This window comes from Amblyomma mixtum, chromosome 8 (genome assembly GCF_055824585.1).
Source record: "Amblyomma mixtum isolate Tamu chromosome 8, ASM5582458v1, whole genome shotgun sequence".
Taxonomy (NCBI): domain Eukaryota; kingdom Metazoa; phylum Arthropoda; class Arachnida; order Ixodida; family Ixodidae; genus Amblyomma; species Amblyomma mixtum.
Window position 1 is genome coordinate 17,370,596 of NC_143019.1, and position 27,522 is coordinate 17,398,117.

At 43.1% G+C, this 27,522-nt stretch overlaps 2 protein-coding genes across 2 annotated transcripts in view; both read right to left on the reverse strand.

Annotated features, from left to right (window-relative positions):
- LOC149331518 (uncharacterized) overlaps positions 1-6,183 on the reverse strand; it is a 30,373-nt gene extending 24,190 nt beyond the window's left edge. The window contains exon 1 of the mRNA XM_089556704.1: positions 6,167-6,183. The gene's annotated coding sequence lies outside the window, so the exon portion shown is untranslated. The remainder of the gene's footprint in view (positions 1-6,166) is intronic.
- LOC149331520 (uncharacterized) lies at positions 3,825-21,689 on the reverse strand. The gene is made up of 3 exons (XM_089556702.1): positions 20,287-21,689; positions 9,905-10,276; positions 3,825-4,454 (listed from the first exon to the last, which is right to left on the reverse strand). The coding sequence occupies exons 1-3, from the start codon at positions 20,552-20,554 to the stop codon at positions 3,967-3,969; spliced, it is 1,128 nt and encodes a 375-aa protein (XP_089412828.1). The 5' UTR covers positions 20,555-21,689; the 3' UTR covers positions 3,825-3,966.
- Between the last annotated feature and the right edge of the window lie 5,833 nt (positions 21,690-27,522).

Consider the following 27,522-nt stretch of genomic DNA (forward strand, 5'->3'; position numbering starts at 1 on the left):
CTCCTCTACTGCCCGTCTCCTCAAACTCGGTACCCACAACACGTTTGAGCAGCTGGAAGAAGCCACTCTAGCAGTGCAGCTGACTAACCTGTCGGGCACCGCAGCAAGCTGCTCTCTAGTCTGTTAGTTAGGCATCGCCCCGATCACCCATCCTTCTAAAGGGGGTTCCCCTACCTTAAGACCTATGCTCTCATCTCATCATCCTTCCCATCCCTAAGAAAATAACCCTGAGCACGACGGAGAATGCAGGGCATCCACACCAAAGCACTGCACAAGCTGTACGGCAACAGTTCCGAAGTAGCCTACGCGGACATGGCAGCGTACTCATCGTACTACCACATGGTCCTCGCTATCGCTAACATTCAGGTCCGATTACTCGCAACAGGCTCCATCACCAAAGACTCATCCGAAATTGCAGAGGAAGTGGCCATTGCGCTCGCTCTCATCTCCACCTCTGCCACCAAATTTCTCTCTTACTAAAAATCCACCCTTTCCAATTTCGACAAAGGCCAGACAAAGGCCAGTTTGTCTAGAGTGAGGCTATCTGAAACGATTTTTTTTTTGAACATTGATCAGTCAGCTAAATGCAGCTTCCAACATCATGGTTTTGTTGGGATAACTTTGGGTGAAGATGATAGGCTGATTAGTACAGGAACATGGTCGCTTCCACATGGGTTACCTGAGACGTCCCATTTAAAATCCGCAAAAATAGGCAATGAACTAAAAGATACATCTATACAGCTCATTTCTTCTGAGCTAGGAGAACAGAATAAGTTGGTTTTCCAATGCTTAGTAGGCAAAGGTTATTAGAGTATAAAATCCACATTAAGTTGACTTCTAGTGTCAGTCACTAAACCAAAAGCTGGAGTGGGTGCTAAAAAATCTCTGACCATCAAGAACGGTTCTGGTAGTCGGTCTAAAAGGTCCACTAAGTTATGGATAGTTATTCTAAGATGTGAATCTATATATATGCAGCACACTGTAATTGTTTTAAACATGTGCAGGACGGCGGCCACAGATTCTAATCTAGTTTTAAGCTTGTTTTCTCGAGCTGCGACTCCGTTTTGGACTATGATGGCAACGCTACCTGAAAATCAGCTCGCCTGCTCTTGGTCATATTGAAGACCTTATAGTAGTGTTTGAGAATGTCTTCATGTTTATAGCCTAAGTTTGTCTATTGTAAACACAAGGCCACAGGTGAGTGTGTGGCTAGTATGTCATTTTGGTTATGTAGGAGTCCGCTGCAGTTCTAATGTATGAAAGCCATCTTGTATTAAGTGGGTAGTGAAAAAACCTAGATTGTGTTTTCGAGTTCCCTGATTCAAGGCTTCTCTCTCTCTTTTTTTTTCGATCTAAGGATGTTCACCATCCTTCCAACGTCAACGGCATAGGACGAAGACTGCCTTGACTTGTGTCCATTGCACACTCGAATAAGCGAGACGTCCGTGCAGTATGCATGGTTGTTTTCATCTTGGGTCCTTCCGTGTGGGGAGAGGCCTCGTAGCTTGCTGACCTGGAGGTCTGTGCAGTCTGCTTTGTGTGCGATGACGCAGCGCTAGCTGCTGCCGCCAGGGGCATGGGCAGTCCTGCTCCAGGCTCAGTGTGTGTGAGCTATGCAGGTGCTGAAGGCTGCTATGATGCTGTGCTTTGCTGCACCATGATTGAGTAGCTTGGATTCTGCAACGAAAGTCGTTTCCACACTTCCCTGAATTATATCTTCTCTTTGACCTTTAGCATGATAATTTTTTCCTTTCTTCCCAGCTGGGCACGAACGTAAGCCGGATGGCTGCCCTCACATTTTACGCAAAGGTGGGGTTCAACAACCGTTTTCTGCGGATTGGTAGTGAGAAGCACATTTCACACAGGTCTGTTGGCCCCGGTAAATCTGTGAACCGTGGCCATACCTCTGGCATTTGTAGCATTGACGTGGATTGGGTTTATATGGTCCGAGTTTGAGCTTTTTACAGCCTACCTCTGCAGAATATCATATACTAGAGGCAAAGGTGGGAACAATGTGCTTGATTGGTGTTTCCGTGTTTTGTTTTCATCTTGTACACATTTGTTAAGTTTCGTTCTTGAAGTCCGTCTAGGAGTTCTTCTTTTGTTAGGTACTTGAGTATTCAATGAACAGTGCGGGTTTATTGTCACTGGTATTTCTCAGAACCTGTCACTCCTGACAACTTCTCATATTGATGACTGTAAAGGACTTCCAACAGGAGGTTGCGACTTGCTAGTTTCTTGATTTTGTAGCCTTGTCGGATTTAAGTTTCTTGTTACATGAGAGGATGACACCAATCATGTGGTTATGTCCACATGCTCGCTATGGACCACGTGAGATTATGGAAAGTTTTTTGCATTTTACTTTTTAAAATTTGCAGTCACTTCGGTGCGCCCTTGTTTCAGAGTGCATTGGTTGAAAAAAAGGAAAGTAGCCAAAAACAGTTTTCTACTCAGCCACGGCAGCAGCCACCCACTATGGAGGCCAGCAGGGGAAGGGGACGGGGCAGGAACTTGCCCTCACCAGCTGTGCACCTTGACTATAACCAAAAAAATTCAGGGGGGCACTTTGTTGACCTAAAGTGTGGTGAGACGAAAGCCTTAAGTGCGGTGTTGCTGCTTGTGTCACTGATGTGTGGTTAAGATGTTAAGCTTCGCCTCTAAGAGTGGAACACGACAGCGTCTTGCAAAACTGCCAGGGAGTCCGCAGAACGTCATCTCCCGTTCGGCTCTACGTCTTGCTTGTCGGTAAATTGGTTTTGAAGATAAGGAAATGTAGCTGTCTCGCATATCTCGGTGGACACCTGAACCTCGCTGTAACGAGAATGGAGGAACATGGGAGTGAATGAAGACACCGTATTCATTAGACGCACCTTTGCTCATTCCAAACCATTGAGCTGGCATGGCGGAGTGGTTAGTGTGCTCGTCTCACACTCCGGAGACCCTGGTTCGATTCCTCAACTTGATGAATTTTCTACTCGGTTTTATTTATTTATCTGGTCTGACTAGAAAGGTTAATTATGCTAATTGGTTAATTAAACAATTAACTAAACTCAGTCCCACTTTCTTGGAGCATCACTATATGATCCAAATGCAAAGGGATCATATAGTGATGCTCCAAGAAAGTGGGACTGAGTTTAGTTAACCGTTGCATGGTTTTTAACCAAAGTACAATTGACCCTGTTTGAAATTCGTGCACTGTGACGTCACGACCATTTCGACCGATTGAAAAGCGTGACATTTCTGTTGACAACTCCTGCTCACAACAATGAGGCATTAAAGGCTTCCGTCTTAATAAGGGGCAACTGGGGCTAGCTACAACCCGCGTTTAACCCTAGCTACCCCTGAAACATGAAAAACCGAGAAGACAGGACAATGATGAGAAAGAAGATAGGAAAGTGAAGGACATAGGGGAGGACAAGAAAGGGAACTGCTGATCTTTCCCTGCCAGGTCAGGACAGAGGTGCCATCTATGGAAAGCTGGGGTCAAAGCGGAGTGTTGCCTTCTCTGAGGGGCCTTGAATGTCTAAACGCTTGTCATAGGCTCAACCACAAGGATCCCCTTTCCCCGGACACAGCACTGCCATGCACGGCTAAACGTGGGTGCTCGGGTCTGTGGTGACGCACTTCTCACCATCATCCCCCTGCGGGCATGTCCCTATGGATGCTTAGGAGCCCGCGGTGGCACAACTCACCAACATGTGCATGTTGCAGATGCCCCTGCAGGGACAAAGCTTGCAAGCGGCTACATGAGGGTGAAGCAGATTGCACTGCACACAAACACATGAGGTGTAAACATTTCAGAAGGACCAGACAGGAAAGTCATAAAAAAAAAAAAAGTCTTTATATCACACATGAGCTTTGACTAGACATCACATACAAAAAGCAAATCATATGCAAACATATGCACTTAAGTAGGTTAGCTAGAAATGTTTGTTATAGCTAGCATTATCACAAGGCACCATGACACTATGGAACTGGAGTATCTGAAAAGTGCTCTCTCATTTCATGGCTTTTCAATGAACACTTCGCAGTGAATGCCTTTGTGCAGAAGCGACACTGAAATGGTTTCTCGCCCTTATGGGATCGCATATGCCTTGTGAGGTGATGACCTTGTGTAAAGGACATGGGGCACAGACGGCACTTGTATGGCCTCTCACCCGTGTGGGTGCGGACGTGTTTACGCAAGTGGCCACTGTCTGAAAATCTCCTGCCACAGTGGTCACACTGGTAACGACGCTCTCCGGTGTGGATGCGGAGGTGAACCACCAGGTGGCTTTTTCGTGTAAAAGTTTTCCTACAGTGGCTGCACTGGTGTAGCTGGTTGATTGTGCATTTACTCTGGTGATTTTCCATCTTAATACGAGGAGTTGCTACACAGTGGGGCGCAGGAAGTCTTCCCACAAGTGAACTTTCTCCAGGAGCAGGCTTGTGGATGTGATGAACAGCAACAAGACCTGCATCGTGAAGAACAGAGCATTTCCACTCAACGAGAGTGCCATTTGACAACAGATAACAGCCTATATGGCCACAGAAGTCGTATAAACATATGCAACACATGCATTACAGGTTTATGTTAAAAGAAGCATTACCTTTAAGCAAAATTTTTTAACGACAAATTTTTCTTGCAATCGTGCCAATGTTCAGTTATAAAGAAAAATGATCACAACAAGTCAAGCACTCTTGGAATTAAAAGCTATGCATCTTGAAGGGCCTTCACAACAACAGGGCCCTTCCGAGTCCACAGTCCTGGTCATCGGATGTAAATCTTCAAAGCAATGTCATTCGCAAGAATCTGCTAGCAAGAGTGGATTCCTCGCAAGCCAATGCTCAGCTTTTCGCATATTTAGTTCAAATTTTAATTTCCTAGTTTGCACAAACCAGAGAATAGACTACATGCACATAGCAAATGAACAATGGTTATTCAAACCAGAACCACAATAAGATCACACAGTATATTTGCTATCAACACATGTGGAAACTATGAGCATCAGTTGAAATCAGTTAAAACAATGCACACGTAAATTTCTTCTTCAACACCTGACACCACAAAAAAGGAAAGCTAAAACTGACGACTTTCCTGTCGTTTCATGAGAACATTACGTACATAGGTATAAGTAAAACACAAGAGCAGACGTTTCATAGTTGAAGTCGACCAATTCACGATCATGGTAACAGAATAACAATTCACAAACTAGGCAAGGCATTTATGAAAACGGAAGGAACGGAAGCATATAAAGTAAGGTCACAGATGGTGTAGAAAATGCACAAGCACAAAAAGGCTACCAAGGTAACAGAATACCTCTTTCTCGAGAGATTTCCTCCAATAATGACAAGTTTTCCTTAGCATATCATTTCTTTATGCTAGAACACAGTCACACATGGTATAATTGACAACACACATTCTCCACGTCTCACTCAACTTAACTAGCTTTTAACGTAACCAAATAGGGTCTGACGCACCCTGCTTTGTTCAAAAATACTACGCTTCACATCACATGGTGTACAATTTCAACAGCTATGAAAGTAAATCCATTGGGTCCATAACTGCTGGCAAAATGTTTTGCGAGATTCTTCCTTTTGCAGCTTGTGCTAACTGCGTCGATGATGTTGGTTCAAATGAATGCAACAAAAAAAGAGGCGAAGTGAAAGAAAGCCCCAATACCAAAAGCAACAGGACATCCTTTGCATGTTCAGGAATTGCAATTGTAATAACTACTGTATTAGATTCTAGAGATTCAGAGTGACAGCTTCAACTGAATTCACGGCTGCTTTCTTTTGAGGGTCGAAATGAGGGTCCTTGGGTATATATCGAGAACACCTGTACAACACTCTCCTTGTCAGTGGGTGAATGAAGGAGGTGTTGGTTATTTCACGACAACGACACCCTTAAAACCACAAGAAGTCCCAGTAAAGCTACACCTCTAAAAAGCACTGAAAGCTTGCAAGCAACTGCACAAGGCTGGAGGAGATTGTGCTCCACATAAACACCGGAGGTGCGAAAATTTCACAAGAAACCGACAAGAAAGGCAGTGCATGAATAGTAAACTCTAATGCCCTTTATATCACACTTCAGCATCAATCACATCTCCCATAGACACTCAAAAAGCAAATGACAAACACAAGTGAAACAAAACAAAGTGACAAATGCAATGAAACCAAGCTCCACCTGAGCATGCACACAAGAACCCTTGGCAGCCTTGAAGCCATTGGGAAAGCAAAAAAAAGCAGAGAGGCATACAAGAATTCACCATGGATGAGAAGAAATACAGACAGAGAAAAAATAACAAGAAAACTTGACCAATAACAAGCAAGATTACATGAACTTCTCTTACTCAATTCTATTTAGTCATACTTTTTGGTAGTGCTCATTATAATGAGTCACCTTTCTGGAATCACCACCAGACTCCAAGGCAATTTTATTAATTGTTTCTGCATAACATTTTAATTTTGGACATAACTGAATAGCTCAGATCTCTCCAAGGAAAAAATTTTAATAATGAAAAATTTCTACAACACCTTGATGTTACAACAATACAACATTTTGGGCGAGTTGGTTACATACATTCATTATTACAGCGCAAAGACGGCACAGAACAAGAAGGGGACACAACAGCGCTGGTACTAGAAATAAAGTTCCATAATACAACATTTTGGGCGAGTTGGTTACATACATTCATTATTACAGCGCAAAGACGGCACAGAACAAGAAGGGGACACAACAGCGCTGGTACTAGAAATAAAGTTCCATAATACAACATTTTGGGCGAGTTGGTTACATACATTCATTATTACAGCGCAAAGACGGCACAGAACAAGAAGGGGACACAACAGCGCTGGTACTAGAAATAAAGTTCCATAATACAACATTTTGGGCGAGTTGGTTACATACATTCATTATTACAGCGCAAAGACGGCACAGAACAAGAAGGGGACACAACAGCGCTGGTACTAGAAATAAAGTTCCATAATACAACATTTTGGGCGAGTTGGTTACATACATTCATTATTACAGCGCAAAGACGGCACAGAACAAGAAGGGGACACAACAGCGCTGGTACTAGAAATAAAGTTACATAATACAACATTTTGGGCGAGTTGGTTACATACATTCATTATTACAGCGCAAAGACGGCACAGAACAAGAAGGGGACACAACAGCGCTGGTACTAGAAATAAAGTTCCATAATACAACATTTTGGGCGAGTTGGTTACATACATTCATTATTACAGCGCAAAGACGGCACAGAACAAGAAGGGGACACAACAGCGCTGCTGGTTACATACATTCATTATTACAGCGCAAGGACGGCACAGAACAAGGCTCAGCGCTGTTGTGTCCCCTTCTTGTTCTGTGCCGTCTTTGCGCTGTAATAATGAACCTTGATGTTCACCCTAAAGGCAGCAGCCCAAGTAATCATATGACATGAAACACATATTGCTGAATCTCTAACTTGCTTATGATGTGCACAATGCGACACTTGGTAGAGAAATGTTATCTGTGAAAGGAACGCAAAGCTTTGAGATTCCAATTAGAATAAAATTATAGCAAATGGACACAGCACAGAATTTTCTGGTTCCAAAACTTAAAAAAAACACTCGCGAACTATGCAATGTCACGCAAAAAGAGACACAGAAAATGCAAGATAACACAACACTGAACTTCCCTCTACATTTTAGTAAAATTTTCTCCACACATGCTACTTGGTTTCAACATCTGAATTTGCATACATTGTGATCAATGCGAGCAGTGCTTATCCCAGTGACCACAATTCAGTTACCTCTTGTCAGCATGGCATGTTTTGGGTTTGCACAGAAACATGATGCAAATGAGGGGAGGCTCGTTTCAGTAAAACTGTTATCAGTTTGGGACGTCCCAAAAAGGCTACAATAAAGCGAAACATCGTAACCACTTTTTTGAAGATAATTCAAAAACCGTCAGCTGAACCACACAAAACACTGAAAATGTCAAGGTCACAATTTTCAACAGTGATATCTGACACACAGACATTCAAAACAGAGGCACTTGTTGAATAAATAGTTATGCACAGCCCGGCACAGTGAAATCCTGTTCATTTATCCTTACAACTGTCAAAAGTCCACTCTTAAAGCCAGCATACAAAATCTCACCACACTTCTCCAAGCTATGCATTACACTGTCTCTTTTCACACCTCTCACTAATGCGGTTAGACCAACATGAATATACAGGGCGTTTCACTTCAGACTTTACGTAATTTTTAGAACTATGCTTTTTGAGCTAGAAGAGCGCTTTTTTTGGCATAGCTTGGTGAACGATGTACTACATCAGAATACCGCTAAGACGTACTAACTAGCAGACTTGTTAATATTGAATAGTAAACTTTTCATCTATTGTTAGGCACATGATTATGAAGAGTCGTGTAGCCCACTGAATTTAATATCCGTATCAGTTTTTAGAATTTAGAAAACACAGTTACCCTCGCTGCTGTAGCCCAACAAATCTTGGCTGAATCTTGCCAAAATACATGCACTTCTCAAAAGTTTGCAGGTAAAGCAACCTCTCCAGAGAACTTAACTTGTCAAAACAGCCAAAATTTGATGGGGCAACAGCAGCGAGGGTAACTGCTTTTTCGAAATTTTAAAAACTGACACGGATACTACACACAGTGAGGTACATGCTTCTTAATAATTAAGGAACCTGACGGTAATAGTTAAAAGTTAACTATTCAATATCAGTTAACCAGCCTACTCGTTAGCATGTCCTAGCTCTTTTCTGATGACGGTATGCCCAAAAAATGTGCTCTTCTAGGTCAAAAAGCCTATTTTTAAAAAGCATGTAAAGTCTTAGGTGAAACACCCTGTACAAAGTGACAGGAGCTGCATTTCATTGCACTTTCACTGAATCAAGCCAATATAGCTGTAACGACTTTAATGCGTGAAATAGCAAACCAGAGCCAAAAAAATTTACTTACAATGCATCACTGTGAGATAGGCACCCTTTTCTTTTCGCAGCACTCATGTTAGGGAAAGGCAAAAAAATGCACTGGCAAAAGAATGATTCAGTGAAGATGAAAGCTGAGTGTTTGGGAGACAACAGCCTAATAAAGTGGAATGGAGGAAGTACTTCACCGCCTGAGACACCTACACACTTGAAAAGACGTGTCTTGCCCGTAAATCATGAAGGTTAAAACACTACCTGCTTCATGTCGGATTAAAAACCATCAAGGGAAACTGTTATATTGTTTAAGAAAAGCCAAATCTATGAAATTTGGCACTGTATTCATGGTTCTCAAGCTGCATAAGATGCATTTATTGCTGTGAAAGATTGCATAGAGAAGTGAATGGCGGTGTAGTCTACCATCAGGAATTCGTGCACCAGAAAGTGCCTTGACTTCATCGCTCTATGCTTGTAAAGACAGCCAGTACCTGCAATCCTCTCTTTTACCCTTTCTAATACATAAAACTGTTTTGAGAGTAAGTAGCTTCGTTGTCATTTGAACATCGCAGCATTTAATCTGTCCTCGGTGTCCCTTTAGAGCAACCATGAATCTGGAAGTATTGTTGGAATCGAAAGAGAGGATATGCGGGCCTTTGATGATTTAAACACAAATTGCCTGTTTGGGGGCTTAATGCACACATGCTTTACCTGAAAGAACACCATCTAAAGAGCAACACTGTACCAATCTATAGTGACGGCATGTGAATGTATATTTCACAAATAGATTCGGTTAACATAGCGGTTACTTTGCAAACAGAAGCATATTTGTAGATTAGCTAGGAATGGTTGTTATAGCTAATATTATGAACGGGTACCAGAACTTTATGGGACTCCAGTAACTGAAGAGTGCTCTCTCTTTTCATGGCGTTTCAAACTGCACTTCTTGGCAAACGCCTTTGCGCAGAAGCTACACTGAAACGGTTTCTCACCATTGTGGGCTCGCACATGCCTCGCGAGGTGTTCCTTTTGTTTGAAGGTCATGGGGCACAGCTGGCATTGGTACGGCCTCTCGCCTGTGTGAGTGCGGACATGTGCAACCAAGTTGCTACTGTATGAAAATCTCCTGCCACAGTGGTCACATTGGTAATGACGCTCTCTGGCGTGGGTGCGAAGGTGTTCCCTCCGTTTTCCTGCCAGCTTAAATCTGCTGGCACATATGTCACAGTGATATGGACGCTCGTTGGTGTGGATGCGAAGTAGTTGATTCAGGTTCCATTTCTTCACAAAGGTATTCTTACAGTGGTTGTACTGGTTGCAGCTGGTAGCAGGTGACGCGTGGCTGTGATCCACAGCAACGAGACCTGCATCATGAAAACCAGAGCATTTCCACTCAACGATAATGTCTCGCATCACAACTAACATGCCTTTATGGCCACAACAGTCATACAAACATATGCAACATGTGAGTTATAGGTTTATGTTAAAAGGAACACCGCTTTTAAGCAAATTCTTCAACTTCGAAGTTCCCTTGCAACTCTGCCAATGTTCAATTATCAAGGAAAATGATCAGACCAAGCCAAGCATTCTTGAAATTAAAAGCTATGCATTTTGAAGGACCTTAACAATAATAGGGCCCTTCCAAGTATATTGTCCTGGTCATGGGAAGTTAATCTTCAAACCAATGTCATCCGCAAGAATCTGCTCGCAAGACAGGATTCCTCGCAAGTCAAAGTGCGGCTTCGCATACATGTAGTCTAAATTTTAATTGCCTTCTTTGCACAAACCACAGAATAGAGAATACATGCAAAAAGTGAATATACTGCATAGAGATGTACCAGTAATGCTATGCACAAAGAAACATGAACAATGGTATTTAAACTAAAAACAACAATAAGGCTATAGTTTCTATCAACACCTGCACAAACTACCTAAATTATTTAGTATTCTATCAACAAAACTCTATCAACACCTACACAAACTAAGATCTTCAGTTGAAATCAGTTAAAACAATGCACACATGAATTTGCTCTTCAACACCCGACTACACAGGAAGAACAGCTATCTATAACTGATGATTTTGCAGAGGTTTCATGAGAAGCATATATAAAAAATAACATCTGAAGTTTCCTAATTTAACTTCACCTGCACGGTAAAAGAACAACAACGCACAAACAAGGCAAAGCATTTGCGAAAACTGAAGGAAGTGAAGCATATAAGCAAGGTCACAGGTGGTGCAGAAAATGCACAAGCACAAAATGGTTACCAAGGCACTAGCATAACTCTTTTTCGATAGAGCTCTACGAATAATCGCAGAGTTTTTTTATGGTCGGACACAGTGTCACACAGTGTATAACTGGCAACACACATCCTCTACATCCCACTCAAGAGGATGAGCTTTGAATGCAACCAAACAGGGTCCGATGCAACCCATTTTGGTCAAACACACTAGGCTTCAAATCACTACTACAACTGTTATCAAAGTAAATCCACAGGGTCTATAAATGATGGGAGATTTGTTGACATTCTTCCACTGGCAGCCTGCCACAACTGCCTCGATCATGTTGGCTCGGATGCCTGCAAAGTAAAAAAGAGCAAGACAGGCTAAACAAAAAAAGACCAAAAGTGAGAGCAATAGTACACGTCCTTTGTATGTTCAAGAATTGCAATTGTGTGACCTAATGCACTGCCTACAAGAGATCCAGAGCTACAGCTTCAAGTGAAATCACAGATGTGTTTTTGTGCACTTGAAAAGTACAGGGTGAAGGCCAGGAATGTGCTCCTGCATTAAAAAATGCAGAACGGCCAATTTTCTTGCAAGCCATCTGATATGTGACGACAAATCTAGAATAGGAGTTCATTCCTAAATTCACATTCAACTGGCAATAAAACGGGTGAAATTAATGCCGTCCAAATATATCTGGTTCTGTTCAATGCATTTTTTTCACCATAAAATATTTTAAGATTCATATAGAAGTGTCTTGAGTGACATTTGAGTGCAATAATAAAAACAAGTCGCTCTATTACAGCAAGCTTAAGAGAAACCTTCGGGAAGCCATTTTCTTGACACATCTTCACACTAGCACATGTTGGCAGATAACATCTGGTTCAATACACAAGCAGAGTGTTGTTGTGCAAGGCATTCTAGTCCCTTTTAGCCGAAAAAAAAAAAAATGTGCAGATGTCGACAGGTGTTGGTAGCTGCCCTCAAGCAAGTGATATCATAAAACTCATAGCATATCCCTACCTGTGCCTCTTTGTGAGGCTTACTTAACAAAGTAACTGAAGATGTCTGTAATGACAGCAACAAGAGTTTCCTAACATTAAAATATGCTGCAAATTTATGCATTGCAGGAGTACAACAAAGCCAGACTGAAGGAGCAGTATAATGTTTCTGTGATAAAAAGGCATTAAACACAGTTGTCTGCAAACAGACTCACATTAAGCCAATGCTGGCTCAAATTCATCGCTGTGTCACAAGCGATGCATTCGACTTAAAATGGCTCGTCCGTTTCGTGCCAAGGGGTGCTTGTCTGGAAGCATTGGCTCTGCTTCCCTCAAGTCTTATCCAAGAAGTAGTCCTCACAATGAGTACGGCAAGGTGGCACACTTCCCGGTGTATGCTGCCACTTTCATAAGATACCAGCAAGCTACAGTTCTTTCAGGATTTTACTAGCAGCTCACTTCTGCAGGCTGCTGTGGCATCATTTCATGTATCAAGCATAAAGATTGGAACACTGCTCCGGCGACACTCGGACTTCCGCCCTTCCAGCAGGAATGGCCACAGTGATAAAAACATACGACTACCACTGGTATATTTGTGTGGTCGCTTGTCATGGGCACCTTGGTCCCGAATAGTATATCAATCCATTAGATCGATAAACCATTAAAGCAGTGGATATTCCGATTCTTCTACTGGCAGCTTGTATGCCTCGTTTGGACGTTGTTGGTTCACAAGCCTGTGAAGTAGAACAGAGCAAAACATTCTGAATTAGAAAAACTCAATACCGAAATGCACGCATACTTTGTGTAATCAATTCTTGGAATTTGGAGGCCATACGGATTTGAAAGATTAGTTGTGTGGGCTAGAGTGGTAGTAATTGTAGTTTGAGGCAGAGTAGAGAACATTAAAACATGGTAATGCATTTGGTTACCCAGAAAATCTGCCCTGCCAAATACAATCATCGGTACATTATAACTAGTAGCTCTTTCTGTGGCTTTTATACATAAAAAACTGGCTTGCACTCAAGTTTTCCAAAAAGAGACTATCGAACATAAGATGAAAATCTCTCAGGGACACCTAACTGGACTGTGTAGGCAAAGCGATCACATTAGAAGCTGCTGATCCTGGTCTGGTGACGTCGCGTCTGGTCCGGCAGCATCACTTACCTATAGCCAATCCGCAAATTTCTTGACTTGCGACATTCTTTTCCCAATGAAGCTTCCAACTAGAGCAATGCACGGGCCTGAATTTGAGGCCCGAGCCCGGCCCGGGCCCACGACCTGAAGCCCGAGCCCGGCCCAGGCCCGCGGCTTGAAGCCTGGGCCCGGCCCGGGCCCGCTAAATTATCGCTCTAATGAGCCCGGCCCGGCCCGTGAATCCCGGAGCGAAGCCCAGCCCGGGCCCGGCCCGGCCCGTTTCACAGTAACTGAGCAAGTAGACTGGTACTGCACCGATAAGGAACTGGCCGACAAAGGTTCTGAAACCACAGTTTGGCCTAAAGAAAGTTGGTTCTTTTTAACCCAGAAGGAGGTGATGAAGAGTAGTGCTTGCCAGGCCCGTCTTTTGGAGACTGATCTCGTGTAGGTGGGCAAACATAAACTTGGAAGTTCTAAGAGCCAAATAAAAAGGGCTGCATACACGCGTACTAGTCTACTCTGCGTTCCCCCATGATTGTAATCAGTTATATTCTGCCGCCTGCGAAGTATAAATATTAAAGCTGCCTAGCAAGCAGTAGGATGACATTTTTTTACTGAACGTGATCTCACAGGTAGAGCTCATAGCCGAACTGGTCACCTTACAGCAGAAACGAAAAACTAAAAGGCTTGAGTATTTCATGGCATGTGCTTGAAGACCATAAGCGTCCTAAACTAATATGTTCTTCCCTAATGCATTTCTAATAGTTTATAGGTATGTTTTGGGAACGCGAATGATCAATGACCAATTAAGGCCGGTTGAATTTTACTCTTACTGCACCGCGGCGTGGAAATAAGGAAATAAATAAGTGAATGAATAAAGCTTAGTTTTTTTCTCAGCGCGTACTATAACTCATAGCTCATACGTGTCGCTGCTTCAATGCCGCAGTTCTGCACTTCACTCTGCAATATTGAATGAAGCCTGGCTCGGGCCCGCAGCTTTAAGCCCGAGCCCGGCCCGGGCCCGCAACTTCAGGCCCGGGCCCGGCCCAGGCCCGGCAGAATAAATCATGTCCCGGCCCGGCCCGGGCTTTAGGGCTGGCCGGAGCCCGTGCAGTGCACTACTTCCAACAGCATCGTATTAAAAACTGGTACCGTACACGCACAAAATCTAGCTGAATCGCTTTAAAATGCTGAAAATGCCTTACAAACAATGCATGAAAAAAATCGCAGCCGATTTGCATAGTTAATCAAATGCGAAATAGATGCGCTAGGAGTGCTTACCCCTGCTATACTTTTTAATGCATTTTTTATACTTTGTTATGCTTCATTTTTCTTTGGTATTAAAGGTGGGATTATAAAGGGGAGAAAAAGAATGAGTACAAAGAGGACAGAATGAGACATGAGAGGAGAATGCAAGGCACGAGCAAAGCCAGTGCTCGAGTTTTGGCATCGCCACAGTGAAAGAAGGTCTTCAGAGTGAAGAAAGGTAATCGAAGAGTAAGAAAGTGCACTTGAATTGTGCTCGTTAAAGTGCGAAGATGAGCACAAGATGCTTCACGGTACGACGAACAACGCGGAGCCGAGGCCTAGGAAGACATGCGCGTACACGTCTGCTGTCTGTGAACGCTAAGGGGTGACTGACATGAGGGGAGAGAGGCCAAAGTTGAGGGCGCGCTATCGACTAGCTCAGTTCCGATAACATGTGCTTGTACAACACAGCCCGGAGGCGGCCGTGACGGCCGAAACTGTGATACGCACCACTCCCTCATTGGCTGCAGCTCTGTTGCCCCTCAGCCTCCTTACTGCACCACATGAAGTGTGCGTCACCACCTTCTATTTCACGCTTCAAGTTCGCGAGACAGAGACAGACATCGGCGAAATCCGTTATCGTGGCTAGAAGTGCTAAGCACGAAAATAGCCAAGTGCTGTTTTATGTCCTTGCTAACTTGTATTCGGCTCACCACTCACCTGCGCTTAACGGCTGCGTATTGCCGGCACGTTCTTAAACAAACTTACGCATCAGCCCAACTGGGAGCAGAGAAAAAACCATGGCATGAGGAAAGAAAAAATGGTGCATGAGGGGGAAGAGCCGCTGACGTGTTGGGTCTCCACACTTAATGCCTCCGACGTCTGTGATGCCCCTGCATGATCCCTCGAGGCGTAAACAATTCATCACAGACAAATAAGAAAGACACTGAACTCTCAGTCCGCTGCAGTAACATTTATATCGCACATAAACTACAACCATATGTTGTAACAACCAAACAGCCAAACACACAACATCAGCACACCAGTGCTGGGACCGACCGAAAAAACAGCAAATGCTACCCGTAAAGGTACCACATTAGTAGGTACTCACACCAGAGCCCCACGCTACCTCGAGCTAGAAAGAAACAGAAAAGAAAAAGATCACATCATAAAAACCAGAGAAAAAAATAGAAAAAGAAGAAAAATTCTCTGAGCGGAATACACAAGTCTGTTTCATGACCTAGACAACTGCAATTTATTAAGAACAGCACAACAACTGCTCTATTTGCAACTACCTTCTGAATCCAAAGCCACCCGATTCACTGCTTTAGTGAAACAGATAATTGGACAAACCTGGTATGCTTGCACATCCATTACAAAGGCAGTTATAATATGACAAACCACTGGTATGATGAACAAGTTTCCCCCAACCTTTATAATTCGTCTTGAAGATTAATTTTATAGAGACTAAGAACACCTACTGTTGAACCAACAGTGCACTTTTGCTGTGGAAATAGCAATAACTGGTGGCGAATCATGTGCATAGACACTGCATAGCTTTAGAATTCCAGTGCAGATCATAAATCAAGGAAATAAGCCAATCGCAGCGTTTTTCGATGCTAAAAGTTCAAAAATACTACTCATGTGGGCTAAATAATCCAACATAAAAAAAGTCAGGGATAGAATGTGTGCTACATAAACAACTCTGACCTCACTGAATTTGAGCAAGAGTCTGTGCATGCCCACCGGTTGACTTTTCACCGCTGAAACTGCACACATTGAGGCAAATGCTTATCTCACAGCCATTCACCAAACACACCTTGTCAGCACAAAATATTCTGCGATTGCAGAGAAATACTTGATGTAGGTAAAGGAAGCCCTGTTTCATTTACCTTGAAATGGACATCAAATATTACAAAAAGGCTACAACAAAGCGAAATGCTACGACTGCTTTTTCGATGGCATAGTAAAAAAGTGCCAGTTGAACGAAACGAGCTTTGGAAACAAGACAGCAAATGTTGGGGTCACAACTAGAAACGCTGATATACGCACACATATACGTGATTTTCTCGAAAGTGATGCTAAGGAGGCGATGGGAAGTGGTCCATGATTGGTGCCTGTGGTCCGTCCCGCTACTAGTCCACTGGCACATTCAATCATCACAGTTTTACTTCACAAATATATTTCAGGAGTGCCCCTACGCAGACTTCTGCTTGCTAGAGAGATAGAAGAGCCGCAAAGTGCCACCGTGTGAAATGTTTGCCGCCATCAATACAGAGAGAGGTTGTGAACAGGCAGTTTCCACTATGCACACTTGCAGGTTCCTGAAGCAAAAGTCCTTATTAGGCACCAAGCCCATACTTCTGAAAGGAAGGTTCACCTGTACCAGAATAACCTGCGGCAAAACAAGGCACTATTTGTTCACAAACATTGTTAAGTACTCTAGAGGTGTACAAATGGCACTTTTTCCAAAGCGAATCAAGTACTAATAGTACAAAACCGAACTGAAAACGAATCAAACAGTGATAGATCTGAATAAATTATGACATGAATATTCGTACTATTGCTCGCTACTTGTACAAATATTGCTACAAAAAGAGCAAAAGTAGGACACACTGAAACACAGGCAGCTGCACTGCGGCACACAATATTAATCTTAAGCTGCCGCAGTGGCTCAGTGGTTACGGCGCTCGGCTGCAGACTCGAAAGAGGTGGGTTCAATTCCGGCTGCAGTGGTCACATTTCGATGGAGACGAAACCTCTCTCATCTCTCTCACAATTAAGTGTATGTTCAAAAATGATGGCCCGTGTTATTTATTCTCATGTCATAAAATTCCTAGCACCCACCAGGTTTTTTTTTTCACCCCAATCAGCACGGTTTTCAGAAAGGCTTGTCCTGCGACACGCAACTGGCATGTTTCTAAACAACACTAGTTCCCACTTAAATGTTCCCACTGATTCACTGTTTTCAGATTTCGAAAAAAACTTTTGATAAGGTTCCTCACCAGCGACTCGAACTAAAATTTTTGACATTAAACTTAAACACTCCTGTATTTTATTAGATTGAAGATTTTCTGACTGACGGCTGCAGTTTGTATATGCTAACGATTACTCTTCCAGATTCGCTCCAGTCATCTCCGGTGTACCACAAGCTACCGTACTAGACCCTCTTCTTTTTCTCATATATTTTAATTACCTACCCAAATGCATTTCTTATAATGTCAGTCTTTTCGCCAACGACTGCATTTTTTACAGTCCCATATATAACTGTGCTGACAATTTAGCTTTCCAAAACATCTGGCAAATCCCGAGGAATGGTGTCGAAATTGCCCAATGACTCTCAATGTTAACAAAACAACTAATTATCTTCCGCAGATGTCATCCTTATCCATCCCATAACTACATAATAAACGGGTCCGCTATCTCTTCACTCTTCTCTTTGCAATATTTAGGTGCTCATATTTCCAGTGATCTCAAATGGTTTTCTCACGTTACAAACAATGCTAACGGCTCTTGGCTTCCTTCGACGTAACCTAATCCATGCGCCTTCTCACATAAAACAACTAGCGTACGTAACCCTTGTGAGGCCCAAACTGGAATATGCATGTGCATTATGGAACCCGCACCACCATAACCTAATAGCTATCATTGAATCGATTCAAAACCGTGCTGCCAGACTTATCTTTTGTTTACTCCCACGATGCAAGCATCACTAACCTACAAGTTAAAGCCTGTCTTTCAAGTCTACAAGCGCGCCGAAAAATATCTAGACTGCTTGTTTCACAAATTCGATCACGCCCTATCACCTAGCACTACAGCCAACATGCCAGTTCATCGGACCTCCAGCCGCATCACGCACGCCATGGCCTTTTATCCGCCATATGCCCGAACTACAACCCATCTCAACTCCTTTTTGTAAACCCTGCCATCAATTGAAATGATGTTCCCGCAGATGTCATCCTTCACTCTAACCCCAGCCACTTCAGAACTGCCACCGAACGACTTTTCTATTAATTCATGTCTAACCCACCCCTCATGTAAAACCCCACCCCCATGGGGTCTTTCAGGCACTGGAAATAAATAAATAAATAAACACACCTTTGAGCAGTTCAAAATAAGAATATAAATAAAAAAAGAAATATGATCCAATATGTATATGAAACATAATAAATAAATAAACAACAAAACAAATTCAACGTCTTGACCCCCACTAAAAAAAAAGTTGTGGGGTCCCTGGCAATAGCTCAGGACATGAAACGGCTGACAGCTACATATGAGCCACAGCCTACAAGATCCAGTATCATGGCAGGGTTTGCTGAACTTATCTACTGCGTCATCCAGTCTTAAGAGTCCATGCATAAGCCTGTTGAAAGCTTGCCACATGAAAAGACCGTAAGCTAGACCAACATCAATAGGTTATGTTATGGGAATGGGCATTTCCTGGATTCTATGTAATCAAATTGAGAAAGTTGTAGGAACTAATGCGTGAATTTCAAATCAGTGCCATTAAAACGTATTCTTGAAATACACTGCTGCAAGATACAGCCAGATACCCTTTTCTTTTTTTCTCTCTCTCTCTCTTGGTGAGAGGATAGAGCTTGCATCAGCAAAAGAATTCGTCCCAATGAATACAGAACAGCAGTGTTAGGGGGATAATTGACAAATAAAATGAAATGAAGACAGCACTTCTCTCGTTCAGATACCTGCTGTTCCAGAGCACAAAAAATGTGCTTCTGGTGAAAATGCAACAAGCTTAAAACTCTGTCCACTGCATGTAAAGTTAAAAGGAACCCTTAAAGAAGCAATGAATCTGGAAGCATTGATCAAATGGAAGGAGACACAATATGTGTGTACCATAAATTTTGCCCTCAAATGCCTGTTTTGCAGTTTAGACAAAATGAGCTCCGTCGGAAAGAATAGGACCTAATGAGCAATTCTGTGCCAGTGTGCTCTGAGGGCATGTGAATGTATGTTTCACAAAGGGTTTGTTTAAAGGGTTTTAACATCACAAATCAGCAGAGGCTTTGAGGGACATTGTAGTGGAAGGCTCCAGATAATCTCGAATAACTGAGGTTCTTAAACGCGCACTGATATCGTACAGTACAAGGGCCTCTGGTGCTTCGCCTCCGTCAAAATGCCATTGCCGCAGCCTGGATTGAACATGCGTTTTTTGGGTCAGCAGCTGAGCACCATAATCACTGACCCACAAGAGCACCTTGCTTCACAAGTGGGCTTGGTCAACAAAGCGGATGCATTGAAAAAGGTAAGCACATAAATATGTTAACTAGGAACATCTGTGATAGCTAACGTTATCAGAAGGTGTCGGAACATTACGGAACTGGGGTATATGAAGAGTGCTTTCTCTTTAAACGGAGCTTGAAACTGTTTTTCACAACTAACGCCTGCCTGCAGAAATAACACTAAAATGATTTCCTGCCCTTGTGGGCTTGCACATGCTTCACGAGGTGTTCGCTTTGTGACGACTAGTGTTATCTAAAGGCAACAGAATATCATACAACTCTGGTTTCTCAAGAGTGCTCTCTCTCTTCATGGCGTTTCAAAATACGCATCCTGGAGAATGCCTTTGCACAGAAGCGACACTGAAATGGTTTCTCTCCCTTGTGGGATCGCACATGCCTTATGAGGTGGTTACTTTGTGTAAAGGTCATGGGGCACAGCTGGCACTTGTATGGCCTCTCTCCCGTGTGGGTGCGAACATGTTCAACCAAGTGGCTACAAACTGAAAATCTGCTTCCACAGTGCTCACAGAGGAAAGGACGCTCTCCGGTGTGGATGCGACAGTGTCGAACCAGGTCCGATTTCTTTTGAAAAGTCTTCTCACAGTGGTTGCACTGGTGTAGCTGATAGGCTGTGTGTTCACCCCGGCAATTTTCCACCTTAATACGAGGAGTTGCGACACAGTGCGGTGACGGAGACCTTTTCGCTACTGAACTTTCTCCAGGAGGCCGGCCGTGGCTGTGCTGAGGGGTCGCCAAGCCTGCATTGTCAAGACCAGACCACATCCTGTCAACCATAGCACCCCGCGTCACAGCTCGCAATGCACTAGAGAAACAACAGCTGTACAAAAATGAGCAACACTTGAGTCAATAGGTTTATGCTGAAAAGAGCTCGGCTTTTGAACAAGGCTTTCACTCCGAAGCTCTCTTGAGGCGGTAACAGTGTTCGACTATAAAGGAAAACGGTCAGAGCAAGTAAAGATGAAAGCTGTGCATCTTGATCCATGTGCTCACCCAATCAGGGCATTCACGACAACATGGCCATTGTATATGTGCAGAGGATAAGAAAGTTTAAAAATAAAAGAATCAGTGACAATGTGCTACAGATTACAACGTTTTAGACCTCACCACAACGCATCCACTCTCTAGAGTCAAGCTTCCATGCCCAATGTCGTGGACATCGGAAGAAAATCTTGAAAACAATGTTGTTTGTAATAATGTGCCTGAAAGACTCGCTTGCTCACAATCCAACTCACATCTTTGAACACATGTACCACAAATTTTAATTCCCTAGTTTGCACAAGCCGGAGAATGGAGACTACATGCGCACAACAGATATGCTGCTTAGAGAGGTGTAAGTGATATTGTGCACATGATGAAACATCAGCAACAGTTATTTGTGCCAAAACCACAAAAAGGCAGACCACACACTATAGCTGTTATCAACACATGCGCAAACTATGAATTTCCGTTAAAACCAGTTCATCAATTTGCTCCTCAAAATCTGACTGCACGACAATAAAAGCAAAAACTGATGATTTTTCAGAGCAGGTTTCATGATAAAGTTGTACGCAATAAAAATTCAAATGTACGGTAGCAGAGCTGCAATAGACAAACAAAGCAAGGTTCTTATGAAAACTGGCGGAACAGAAGCATATAAAGCAAGGTCACAGATGAAGCAGGAGATGCACAGGCACAAAAAAGCTACCAAGACACCAGCATCTCTCTTCCACTACAGAGTTCTTCTAATAATCACAAGGTTTCTTTGGCATTCCATTTCTTTACGCTCCAACACAATGTCACACATGGTACAACTAACAACACGTCCTCTACATCCCACGCAACTGGACGAGCTTTCAATGTAACCAAACAGGGTGTGATGCATCCCATTTTGTTCAATGACAATAGGCTTCAAATCACTCAAAATATTCAAATCACACAAACTATTTCACAACACGTACCCTCCACATTTCACTCATATAAATGCGGTATTAACGTAAAAGAAAAATAGGCTCTGAAGCAGTCCACCCTACACAAAGTCACCACGCTTTGCACCTCTTTATGCAAGCCATGCACAATCAAGGACAGAAGTGCCCAGGGTTGGCCGCTGCTGGCTCAAATTCATCGCTGTGTCACCAGCGATGCATTAAACTTAAAATGGCTTGTCCGTTTCGCGCTGAGGGGTGCTTGTCAGGAAGCATCGGCTCTGCCTCCCTCAAGTCTTATGCAAGAAGCAGTCCTCACGATGAGTACGGCAAGGTGGCACACTTCCCGGTGTATGCCGCCACTTTCATAAGGTGCCAGCAAGCTACAGTTCTTTCAGGATTTTACCAGCAGCTCACTTCTGCAGGCTGCCGTGGCATCGTTTCATGTATCAAGCATAAAGATTGAAACACTGCTCTGGCGACACTCTCAGACTTCTGCCCTTCCAGCAGGAATGGACACAGTGGTAAAAAACATATCAATACCACCGGTACTTTTTGGGGTCGCTTGTCATGGGCACCTTGGTCCCCGAGAGTATATCAATCCATTAGACCCATAAAACATTAAGGAAGTGGGTATTTAGATTCTTCTGCTGGAAGCTTGCATGTCTTGTCTGGACGTTGTTGGTTCACAAGCCTCTGAAGTAGAACAGAGGAAAACATTCTGAATTAGAAAAACTCAATGCCAAAATGCACGCACACTTTGTGTAATCAAATATTGGAATTTGGAGGCCATATGGATTTGAAAGATTAGTTGTGTGGACTAGAAAGTGGTAGTAATTGTAGTTTGAGGCGAAGTAGAGAACACTAAAACATGGTAATGCATTTGGTTGCCAAGGAAATCTGCCCTGCCAAATACAATCAGCGGTACATTACAACTAGTGGCTCTTCCTGTGGCTTTTACACATAAAAAACTGGCTTGCAATCAAGTTTTCCAAAAGGAGACTACCGAACATAAGACAAAAATCTTTCAGGGACACCTAACTGCACTGTGTAGGCAAAACGATCGTATTAGAAGCTGCTGATCCCGGTCCAGGAGAGCAAGCTGCAATTCAATTTAACTGATCCCGGTATGGTGACATTGCGTCTGGTTTGGTAGCATCCCTTACTTACAGCCAATCTGCAAATTTTTTGACCTGCGACATTGTTTTCCCAATGAAGCTTCCAACGCCATCGTATTAAAAACTAGTACCGTACATGCACAAAAGCTAACTGAATCGCTTTAAAATGCTGAAAATGCCTTATAAACAACGCATTAAAAAAATCACAGCCAATTTGCATAGTTAATCAAATGCGAAATAGATGCACTAGGAGTGCTTACCCCTGCTATACTTTCCGATGCATTTTTACACTTTGTTATGCTTCGTTTTGCTTTGATATTAAAGGAGGAATTATATGGGGGAGAGAAAGAATTAGAAAAAAGCGGACGGAAAGAGAAATATGTGAGGAGAATGCAAGGCACGAGCAGAGCCAATGCTCGAGTTTCGGCATCGCCAATTCTAGAGCAGTTAAAGGGGGTTTTCAGGGCAAAGAAAGGTAAACGAAGAGCAAGAAAGTGCACTTGAATTGTGCTAGATGAAGTGCGAAGGCGAGTACAAGTTTTTTCACGGTACGGCGAACGGCGCGGAGCCGAGCCCTAGGAAGACCTGCGCGTACACGTCTGCTGTCTGTGAACGCTAAGGGGTGACTGACAAGAGGGGAGAGAGGCCAAAGTTGACGGTGTGTGATCGGCTAGCTCAGTTCGGATAACATGCGCTTGTACAACACTGCCCGGTGGCGGCCATGACGGCCACAACTGTGATACGCACCGCTCCCTCATTGTCTGCAGCTCTGTTGCCCCTCAGCCTCCTCACTGCACCGCATGACGTGTGCGTCGCCACCTTCTCTTCCGCGCTTCAAGTTCGCGGAGACAGAGGGCAGCCTCGGACAGACATCGGCGAAATCCGTTACCGCAGCTAGAAGTGCTAAGCACGAAAATAGCCAAGTGCTGTTTTATGTCCTTGCTAACTTGTATTCGGCTCACCACTCACCTGCGCTTAACGGCTGCGTATTGCTGGCACGTTCTTAAACAAACTGATGCATCACCCCAACTGGCAGCAGAGAAAAAACCATGGCATGAGGAAAGAAAAAATGGTGCATGAGGGGGAAGAGTCGCTGACGTGTTGGGTCTCCACACTTAATGCCTCCGACGTCTGTGATGCCCCTGCATGATCCCTCGAGGCGTAAACAATTCACCACAGACAAATAAGAAAGACACAGAACTCTCAGCCGGCTGCAGTAACATTTATATCGCACATAAACTACAACCATATCTTGTAACAACCAAACAGCAAAACACACATCAACACACCAGTGTTGGGACCAGCCGAAGAAAACAGCAAATGCTACCCATGAAGGTACCACCTTAGTAGGTACTCACACTAGAGCCCCACATTACCTCTGGGCTAGAAGGAAACACAAAATAAAAAAAAATATCGCATCACAAAAACCAGAGGAAAAAATGAGCGGAGATGAAAAACTTTCCGAGAGGAATACCCAAGTCTGTGTCATGACCTAGACAACTGCAATTTATTAAGAACAGCACAACAACTGCTCTAATTGCAACTACCTTCTGAATCCAAAGCCACCTGATTCACTGCTTTAGTGAAACAGATAATTGGACAAACCTGGTATGCTCGCACATCCATTTCAAAGGCAGTTATGATATGACCAACCACTAGTAAGATGAACAAGTTTCCACCATCCTTTAAAATTCGTCTTGAAGATTAATTTTATAGAGACTAAGAACATCTACTGTTGAACCAATGGTGCAATGATGCACTATTGTGGAAATATCAATAACTGGTGGCGAATCATCTGCGAAGACACTGCATAGCTTTAGAATTTCAGTGCAGATCATAAATCAAGGAAATAAGCCAATTGGAGCGTTTTGCGATGCTAAAAGTTCAAAAATACTACTCATGTGGAGTAAACAATCCAACATAAAAAAAGTCAGGGATAGAATGTGTGCTACATAAACAACTCTGACCTCACTGAATTGGAGCAAGAGTCTGTGCATGCCCACCGGTTGACTTTTCACCGCTGAAACTGCACACATAGAGGCAAATGCTTATCTCACAGCCATTCACCAAACACACCTTGTCAGCACAAAATATTCTGCGACTGCAGAGAAATACTTGATGTAGGTAAAGGAAGCCCTGTTTCATTAACCTTGAAATGGACATCAAATATTACAAAAAGGCTACAACAAAGCGAAATGCTTAACTGTCTTTTCGATGGTAATGTAAAAAGGCGCCAGTTGAACTAAAAAAGCTTTGGAAACAAGACAGAAAATGTTGGGGTCACAACTAGAAATGCTGATATACGCACACATATATGTACGTGATTTTCTCGAAAGTGATGCTAAGGAGGCGATGGGAAGTGGTCCATGATTGGTGCCTGTGGGTCGACATATTGCTCAGTCCTGCTACCAGTCCACTGGCACATTCAATCATCACAGTTTCACTTCACAAATATATTTCAGGGGTGCCCCTACACAGACTTCTGCCTGCTAGAGAGATAGACAAGCCGCAAAGTGCCACCGTGTGAATTGTTTGCCGCCATCAATACAGAGAGAGGTTGTGAACAGGCAGTTTCCACTATGCACACTTGCAGGTTCCTGAAGCAAAGTCCTTTTTAGGCACCAAGCCTATACTTCTGAAAGGAAGGTTCACCTGTACCAGAATAACCTGCGGCAAAACAAGGCACTATTTGTTCACAAACATTGTTAAGTACGCTTGAGGTGTACAAACGGCACTTTTTCCAAAGCGAATCAAGTACTAATAGTGCAAAACCGAACTGAAAACGAATCAAACAGTGATAGATCCGAATAAATTATGAAATGAATATTCGTACTATTACTCTCTACTTGTACAAATATTGCTACAAAAAGAGCAATAGTAGGACACACTGAAACACAGGCAGCTGCACTGCGGCCCACAATATTAATCTTAAGCTGCCGCAGTGGCTCAGTGGTTACAGCGCTCGGCTGCTGACTCGAAAGACGCGTGTTCAATTCCGGCTGCAGTGGTCACATTTCGATGGAGACGAAACCTCTCTCATCTCTCTCACAAGTGTATGTTCAAAAATCATGGCACAAGTTTAATTACTCTCATGTCATAAAATTCCTAGAACCCACCAGGTTTTTTTTCACCCTAATCAGCACAGTTTTCAGAAATGCTTGTGCTGCGACACACAACTGGCATGTTTCTAAACACTAGTTCCCACTTAGACTTAAATGTTCCAAATGTTCCCACTGATTCACTGTTTTCAGATTTCGAAAAAACTTTTGATAAGCTTCCTCACCAGCGACTCAAACTAAAATTTTCGGCATTAAACTTAAACACTTCTGTATTTTATTAGATCAAAGATTTTCTGACTGACCGCCTGCAGTGTGTTTATGCTAACGATTACTTTTCCAGATCCGCTCCTGTCATCTCCGGTGTACCACAAGCTACCGTACTAGGCCCTCTTCTTTTTCTCATATATAGCAATTACCTACCCAAATGCATTTCTTATAATGTCACGTTTTTTCGCCAACGACTGCGTTATTTACTGTCCCATATATAACTGTACTGACAATTTAGCTTTTCAAAACATCTGGCAAATGCCGAGGAATGGTGTCGAAATTGCCCAATGATTCTCAGTGTTAACAAAACAACTCTAATTACCTTCCACAGACGTCAATCTTATCCATCCCATAACTACATACTAAACGGGTCCGCTATCTCTTCACTCTTCTCTTTGCAATATTTAGGTGTTCATATTTCCAGTGATCTCAAATGGTTTTCTCACATTACAAATATTACAAACGAAGCTAACCGCACTCTTGGCTTCCTTCGACGTAACCTAATCCATGAGCCTTCTCACATAAAACAACTAGCGTACGTAACCCTTGTGAGGCCCAAACTGGAATACGCACATGCATTATGGAACCCACGTCACCATAAGCTAATAGCTATCATTGAATCGATTCAAAACTGTGCTGCTAGATTTATCTTTTCTGTTTACTCCCAAGATGCAAGAATCACTAACCTACAAGTGAAAGCCTGTCTTTCAAGTCTACAAGCAAGCTGAAAAATATTTAGACTGCTTGTTTCACAAATTCGATCATGCCCTATCACCTAGCACTACAGCCATCATGCCAGTTCACCAAACCTCCAGTCGCATCACGCACGCCATGGCCTTTTATCCGCCATATGCCCGAACTACAATTCATCTCAACTCCTTTTTGTAAACACTGCCATCGACTGAAATGATGTTCCCGCAGATGTCATCCTTCTCTCTAACCCCAGCCACTTCAGAACTGCCACTGAACGACTTTTCTGTTAATTCATGTCTAACCCACCCCTCATGTAAAACCCCACCCCCATGGGGTCTTTCAGGCGCTGGAAATAAATAAATAAACACACCTTTGAGCAGTTCAAAATAGGAATATAAATAAAAAAGAAATATGATCCAATATGTATATGAAACATAATAAATAAATAAACAACAAAACAAATTCAATGTCTTGACCCCCACTAAAAAGAAAGTTCCGGGGTCCCTGGCAATAGCTCAGGACTTGAAACGGCTGACAGCTACATATGCGCCACAGCCTACAAGATCCAGCATCAAGGCAGGGTTTGCTGAACTTATCTACTGCGTCATCCAGTCTTAGAGTCCATGCATAAGCATGTTGAATGCTTGCCACATGAAAAGACCGTAAGCTAGACCAACATCAATAGATTATGTTACGGGAATGGG